The 7,880-nt window shown below is 35.5% G+C and overlaps 1 protein-coding gene across 1 annotated transcript; it reads right to left on the bottom strand.

Annotated features, from left to right (window-relative positions):
* Window positions 1-438: 438 nt before the first annotated feature.
* LOC143559659 (uncharacterized) lies at window positions 439-3,373 on the bottom strand. The gene is made up of 5 exons (XM_077048165.1): window positions 3,245-3,373; window positions 2,899-3,041; window positions 1,969-2,098; window positions 1,705-1,896; window positions 439-715 (listed from the first exon to the last, which is right to left on the bottom strand). Exons 1-5 carry the CDS (start codon window positions 3,371-3,373, stop codon window positions 506-508), a joined length of 804 nt encoding a protein of 267 aa, XP_076904280.1. The 3' UTR covers window positions 439-505.
* Between the last annotated feature and the right edge of the window lie 4,507 nt (window positions 3,374-7,880).

Raw genomic sequence — 7,880 nt, forward strand, 5'->3', positions numbered from 1 at the left:
CCATTTATGGCATCCAATATATTTATAGGGGCACATCCATATTTGACAACTGGTTCATACTTCATAACAGGTGACGAAAAGATTAATTGGACATCAGGTTTAGAAATTTGATTAAATCTTAGGATAATTGATTATTAGTCTGGATATTGAATTAGGATACTTGAATCGGTTCCAACTGAAAATCACAAATTTGAACTCAATCAGAATTTCAAATTCTGAATTCGAATAGGTTGCTAACTTGATTCGGAAATTCAAAAACCGAAGTCAAATTCAGTTTGGCTCAAATAAACCGAGCCTCTAAAGCACCCACCAAAAAACCTTCGGCATTAGGCATTAGAAGTATAAAACAAGAACCAAAATCAAAAGTGTCATGAATTAGATACTAACCAATTTGACCATAAACAGTAAACTTCATTTTAACACCAAACCTTGACCATTTCAGGTTCTGTATCACTTTATTGCTGTAACAGTTTGATAGCTACACGCCTCATATTTCATTCAACTTTCAAGCTGACAAATAACGACTCATCCAGGACTGGAAACGAGACAACGCCAGCTCAGCAGCAGCTTCGTTGTCATCAGTCATTCCCATACCCTTTCTTCTCTCGATACCTTCAGGAGACGTATTCATAAACGCGTGTGCCACTCCAGGGTACACATGTACCTCATATGGCTTCCCTGATGCCTTCAGTTTTTCCTCTAGAGCTTTAGCAGCCTAACAATATAAACCCAAAACTTAAATCAGCTATTAGATTAATCATGCGCGCCACATTATGCTCGGCTCGTTTAACTTATGAGAGCTTCAAGTTTGGTTTCTTAAGCTCGGGCTCGGCTCGTGAGTAGTTTTTCAAGCTTGAGCTTGGCTCGTTTGTTATTTGTTAATTTATATGCATTTTTAAAATACTTTTTATACATGTTTATTTTTAAGGGGCTATTTCATATGTACCCCTACAAATTTGAAAAATATCTTATATATCCATGCAAAGCTAAAAATATCTTATATGTCTTTACAAAGCAGTTAAAGTATCAAATATACCCAACTCATAAATTTTTTTAATAAATGACCATTTTACCCTTATTTTTCCAAAACTTCAAAATTTCTTATATGTCCATGCTTGACTATCTGATTCGAACATATATATTCGATTCTTCGATTATCTACCATCAAGAGGACAAAAAGGGAGAGCAACGATTTGGTTCACTTGCTTATTGTTGCCCGTTTGACTTCTCTATTTCTATGTAATCACTAATTTTCAATTTTATTTACTTGTGACTTCTCGTTTAAACAAATATAATGGTAGAAAGGTCATTAAGTAAAAATTAGTTAAAGGTTGGGTATATATGATATATATAGTTTTGATTTGGTATGTATGAAACGTTTTCAAGTTTGTAAGGGTATGCATGAAATTGATCCTGCTTCTAATACTTTCATATATAACATAATATATATTATTCAGTTATATTTATCATAATTTTATATATGATAATAACTATTACAGAAATATATAATTAAAAATATTAGATAAAAATTATACAATCAATAGCCTCGTTTAGGCTCAAGCTCGATAAAGGAAACTCGGCCTCGCCTTGTTTATTAAACAAGCTTATTTTAAGGCTTGAGACCTCTTAAGCTCGGCTCGATTCGAGTAGCTCACAAGTGGCTTGGTTCATTTACACCCCTACTATCTACTAACATGTTCATACCTTAATGTCTGAAAATCCAACAAAATTGTCAAGTTCACCAAAATGAGCTTGTATAGGTACTTTAGTGTTGGCGGGGTCTGCAAGCTCGGGAGGAGGAACACCATAAAAGGCTACACCCACATCAATCCCGGGGACTAAAACAGAACTTGCAATTGTAAGGGCACCACCCATGCAATATCCAGTCACACCAACCTATATCAACACATTAGCATCAAATTAACAATATTAACCAAACACCTCAAGTTTAGAATAAACGATATTCACCTTCTGTGAGCCATTGGCCTTGAGCCAGTTAACCGAAGCCTGGATATCCTTAACCGCACCAGGCCAGTCAAGACCGTCCATTAAATGTTGTGCTTCAGCAACATCGAGGCCAACCTTCCCTCGGTACAAACTGAAATCATGAAAGGATGTTTATAAATAAGATATGGCTAAATTAGCACGTATTAAATAGCGGTGTAAATTTCTGACACAATACGAATGAACCTAACACGAAATTCTCAGGTTTGGGTTTGGTATAAACAGATTCGATTCAGTTTCAGATTAACTAAACGGGTTACGGGTAGGGTTTGGGTCAACCCGTCAGGTTCACAGGTTGACCCGCTTAACCCATTTATTTTTTTTAAAATGTTTTTTTACTGGCGCAGCTTAGTTAGGGCCGGGGGTGCCCCCCCCCCCCCCGGTTTTTTCACGCAACAGTGTAAATTTACCCGTTTTCGCCCGAAATTTTTTATGCGTAGTGTAAATTTAGGCGTTTTCGGCCGAAAATTTGAGTCCGACCCCCCATCGTTTGTGAATTTATGTATACGTTTTGAGTCCGGCCCCCCGATGTCTTAGTCCAAGCTTCGACACTGGTTTTTAAGCAATAAACTAAATTGGTTGCGTATTTTACGTCAAAATTTAAAAACTATAAAGGAAATTCATATAACATTTTATAAACAAAATGTTATTGCTTTATATAAATTTGTATTTTTTGTTGTAAGGTTGTAAATAAAAACTATCAATATGCAAAAAGAATAAAATTAAAAAAACTTTTTAGTAATTCGGTTGTGTTCAGGTCAACCCGTGAATATGCAGTTCATGTAAAGCTTCCGGGTTCCTTTTGTGTTCTGTTCGTTTCAGGTTGGATCCGCCAACCTACAAACACGACCAGCTTAACACCCCTCATTATTATAAAGTTAGTAGATTGATTACTCAGGAATAAGTGCTTTGTAGCCCGGTTGAAGCTGGGAGATTTTGATGGCATGGTTCTTGATCTCGAAATCAACTCCCCACCACTCCTGAATAACCACAATTCCAGGTGCATCGTCTTTGCCAACCACATATGCATCAAATGTCTGCAACAAACAATTCATATCATAAAAAATATGAATACTTCAGTTCGGTTAACAGAGTGTACACAAAAGAACCCTAGTTTGGTTTTCGGTTAGGTTATCGTTTTAATTGAACTGACATGGTATTAATAATCATTTTAATGAAATTCGAAGGGGGGGAGTATAAGTATAAGTAAAGTAATATTAATATAGATGGAAGAACTTACGATGTCGTCTCGTTGGATCTGAATTTTCTTGAGGTCTGACGTAGCCATGGATTGAATCCGAAAGCGAGCTAAAGAGGGAGTGAGATGTGTGAGTGATTTGGGGACTAGGGTCTTAAACAAGACTGCCATCTGTTGACAACCGCACGCTTCAACTCACCAACCACGTATTCTCAACATATGGCATTAAGTTATTAATTAAAATCAACAAAAGGCGGTGATTACATAAAAACATAACGCAAACGGGTAACAAACTGCGACACTATCCTCTTTTGAATTGTAAAACCAAATTCGTTGATCTTGGAATCATAACGTTACTATGCATAACCCGTTGAACTCGGGTAATAACTCCACAGCTTCAGCCATCAGGAAACCAAAATTATCAAAAGCAAAAGGAATAAATACATGTTGGTTGTCAAGACACGTCTTCTCATGTTTAGTCACCTTGCCTGAAACAGCTTTTAAAGCAGCTTGACCGATTGTGAAACCACTACTCCCTAAGCCCACCAGAGGGAAAACCCCTGTTAAATCCACACACGCATGATTTCCTCCTATCCATCTAAACACCAAAATGTCAGTCGGTCGAAGAGATGATCTTCCCTCCGACGAGTCAATCAGGAAATTCACATGTGCTTATTTCTTAATGGAAATTCCGGCCCGCCTGAATATGCCAAAGAGCACATCCCTAACCAGATCGTGTCGGTACTTGAACCCCGGTAGCTCTTAACAATGCACCGTGTGCTTCCCACATGAGTCTAAATATGCCTTATGACAAACATGACATATCTCATCAACCGGGAATAAAGGAATCATAAGGCGATACTTAAGGATAGTATGATACTCCACCAGAGACATATGCTGGCCTAACCCATCTATAGGGATAGCAAGAAGAAAATCTTGAGCATGCGGGTGCTCGTAGACACTCAAAAATGGCTTTTTGTCTACCTGCCATGTCAAAGTGTGACTTCATGTCATGAACAATTTTACTAAAAAGAGCACTCGCTAATGCATGTTGGTCTTTAGAGGGGGGGGGGTCTCTTTATTAGTGAAACTGCTAACATCGATGCTTGGAATCATATCACGAAGACAAACCAAAGCACAAGAATAATCAGAATCCATCCCACATATACCACTGTCTCGCAAAATGTGGTCCTGAAGCGCCCACGATTGGGCTCTCGAGGCCACAAACGCATAGTAGGAAGCTTCTACTACCGAATACAATCCCAAACCCTCATTCTTAATGGATAAGGAAGCAAGTCGTCATTGGAGGTCTCATAATCATATTATATATATATATATATATATATATATATATTGTTGCTATAATAATCCATGAGGTTTTATTTTGAAATATGGAAGGAAGTAAACACTTAGAGCTAGAGGCTTAGAAACACACTAGTTCAATCCTAAGGTGTTAATCTAATATTTAAACTGAGGGATTTGGAGTAATCTAATCTTTATGAGCTGATACCGATCTAGCCTTATAAAACAAAAAAAACGTGAGCTCGTTACGAAAAGGGAAATAAGGGAACTGTTCTCTGAAAATTCTTCTCGTAACCACCCTACAACGTGTCAATCAATATAAGTATTGAGAGAGTAACTGCTAAGAATGAGAGAGCGTGGATCTTTAAGGAAACTTGGACTATGATTGGCTTAAGGGTTATTCATCGCGTGCTATTTGTTTCTTCCATAGGTGGTAGGTCTTCATCCTGCGGGAGATGTCTACGGGCTTTCCTTGATATGACAAGGACGTTCCCGCACACTGGTGTGGGCACTCTGCGAGTGGCTTTCTTTGTCTTGCGGTTGGGCCTATGAACCTACCTCTGCAAGGCGGAACAATCCTAACCGGGTTTTACCATAATGGGCATTCGGGCAACAGGTTTTCTCGAGAATAAGAAATGACCGGTTTAGGCTACCTAACGCTGTCTGCAATCGTGCCGTCTTTTGCCATTGGGTTACCCCAGATAGTTATTCGTTGGCCGTTAAAAAAATTGTATATATCAAACATCTTTAAGACAATTGGTGAAGTAAATGCTAATGTATGGTTCACCCTAACTCTATATGGCTTCACCTATACTTGTATGAAAATATCATCTCAAACTCTTGTAAGCATTGTGGTTAAATATGTGACATCTTAACAATTAACACAGTTCGAGTATGAGGAAAAGTTATATTGTATTCCTTTTGGTAATTGAATGCATGCTCTTCGACTTTCTTATTGGTTTTGTTATCTTAAACATTGAGAAGTTATCATAATTGCCTTGTCTCCAGATAAAAGCTATGAAATCATTTGCTTTAGTGATATTGTCTGGATTGATCAACTTCAGTTAGACTATATTCTAATATCATGTCTCGATAATGTTTAAAGTCGTTATATATTTAGAGTGATGAACAACTTCTCTCTCTCTTTTGAGTAAATACGTATCTTAGGCTTCTGAAATTTTTTAGCTTATGATATCATAGTTTAGTTAGACTTTTGTTTGGTGGAAGTTCTTCAAACTGATCAATAAATTAGTAGGTTTCCTTTTGAGCCAGAGTTCTTTCTTTTTCTTGCCAATATATGGGTGAAAAGTTGGAAAATTATAAGGATTTTCTTATGGAACTACGTATAGCTGGTTATGGCTGAGGATCAGCTGGTTCAATAGTTTTACTTGTATATTTTCATTTTGATCATCATCTTAGACTTCAACTTTATCATCATTTTTGTCACACCCCGACCAAAGGTGGAACATGCCGTGGCGTAACGTATTGATTGGACAGTAGCTTAAAAGACACTAATTAAAGCGACAATAATTATTTAACTTCATTAACATTAAACAAGTACACAAATTCAATAAGTAAATACATCATAACTTGTAATTTGAATAAATATCCTAAGGTCAACCAACTATCTTCGATCTTGAATATGTCAAATACTTGTACCTGTATAAAAATTGAGTTTGTCAACACGAATGTTGGTGAGAATACATAAGTTTAGTTGTATATATATATATTAGTAAATCACAATTCATATGTAAATGGTGAGCATTACAATACTTATGAAAATGTAAACAACTAAATAGATGTGGACCCATTCCTATTGATATAAAATCAATGTCCTTGGGTAAGTGTATGATCATATTAGATGAGAACAGATGAGGATGAGATACCAACCACCAAACATAAAATAAACACTTAAGCACATAGAGCATAATCATAAAGCATGCAATAATCACACATAAACATAAATTGAATTGTGTTTTAAATTGACGAGGAAATAAAAAATAAGAAAAGTTAATAAGGTATACATGCTACCCCCAAAATATAAAAGATAGAAAAAGAGGGTATGTAAACTCACCTTGACGAATGGATTAACGAAGATGAGATGACGATAAAATTAAGATAAGAGTGGTTGGCTCCTCAGGATACGTCGGCAGAAAGTTCCTAGTTGTTAACAATAATATAAATTAGTTAGAACGAAATAATCACAACTACGAGACTTATGACGGATTTCGGATTTAATAGGGTTTAAGTAAAAATTGTAATTATAATATTATAATATTTGTAATTAGTATAAGTAAGCTAGAGAGCATAAATAAATAAAATAAGGTAATACGTTGTAACGATTATTAATGGGTTTAAAAGAACTTGAAGTCTCTTTGGGTTTTGAATCATTATTATTATTATTATTATTATTTGCATTTCGGTTTGATTTGAAAATAAATATTAGTTGTTGATATTATGATAGTGTATATATATATATATATATATATATATATATATATATATATATATATATATATAAAATAACGGGAAAGTTTGAACGAAATTTATTTGACTAACTAAAAGTTCGGTTTATTAAGCATGTAAGAAAATTATATTAGGTTTTTAAATCAAGAAAATATGAACTTATAACTATACACACACACACACAAAAATATGAAAACGTTAAACCAATAATTTATTTTGAAAGTTGACGAGGTTGATTCGATAAACGAGTTCGCAAACTATTATTAATTAAAAAAATTTAGTATTTAATAACCTAAAATAAAATAGATTATTTAAACCAAAATAAAAAAAAGAAACAAAACCGGGTCAGGGGGTATTGAACCCACGCCCTGGCCGGTTCCGAGTTTTAACATGCCACGCACCAGCCTACTGGGCTGGTGCTTCAATATGTTCAAAGATTGAAATGACTAAAATATATGTAGATATCCCAATTGACCTGTCACATCCCGGTCCAGGGCCTAGGAGTGTGACCATCAGTTGGTACCTGTTTTGTTAATATATCAGAGTAGCGGGTTCATTTTAACGGAAGTCTTTAAATATTAAAATATTAATTTACATTGTCAAAATTACTCGAGAATTAAAACACCCGAGTTTCAATTTTACAAAACAGTGATATTAATAATACAAGGGTTTATATTATTCAAAAACGAGCCATCTTGAGCGATCTTCTATGACTCCAATCCTTGTATACCATCTATTGTCATCTAATTACCTGGAAGGGTGGGAAAAACACGTCAGCTATATGCTGGTGAAATGTTGACTCGATAAAACATTTATAACAGTCGTTAAATACAAACATAGTTTTCTGTTTCACAAACCCAGCAGGAATGCCTGTCCATTCCCGGGATTTGTACCACTGCCTTACACACAC

Source organism: Bidens hawaiensis, unplaced genomic scaffold (genome assembly GCF_021521415.1).
Source record: "Bidens hawaiensis isolate Kalapana, Puna unplaced genomic scaffold, B.hawaiensis_p1.1 tig00019962_1, whole genome shotgun sequence".
Lineage (NCBI taxonomy): Eukaryota > Viridiplantae > Streptophyta > Magnoliopsida > Asterales > Asteraceae > Bidens > Bidens hawaiensis.

What these genes read in the sequence shown, in the direction of transcription:
- LOC143559659 (XM_077048165.1), bottom strand. Translation starts at nt 3,373, where the DNA reads ATGGCAGTCTTGTTTAAGACCCTAGTCCCCAAATCACTCACACATCTC. An exon ending in AGATCCAACGAGACGACATC is followed by an intron (nt 3,042 to 3,244) that starts GTAAGTTCTTCC and finishes TGTTTGTTGCAG; the next exon opens with ACATTTGATGCATATGTGGT. An exon ending in TACAAAGCACTTATTCCTGA is followed by an intron (nt 2,099 to 2,898) that starts GTAATCAATCTA and finishes TCATGATTTCAG; the next exon opens with TTTGTACCGAGGGAAGGTTG.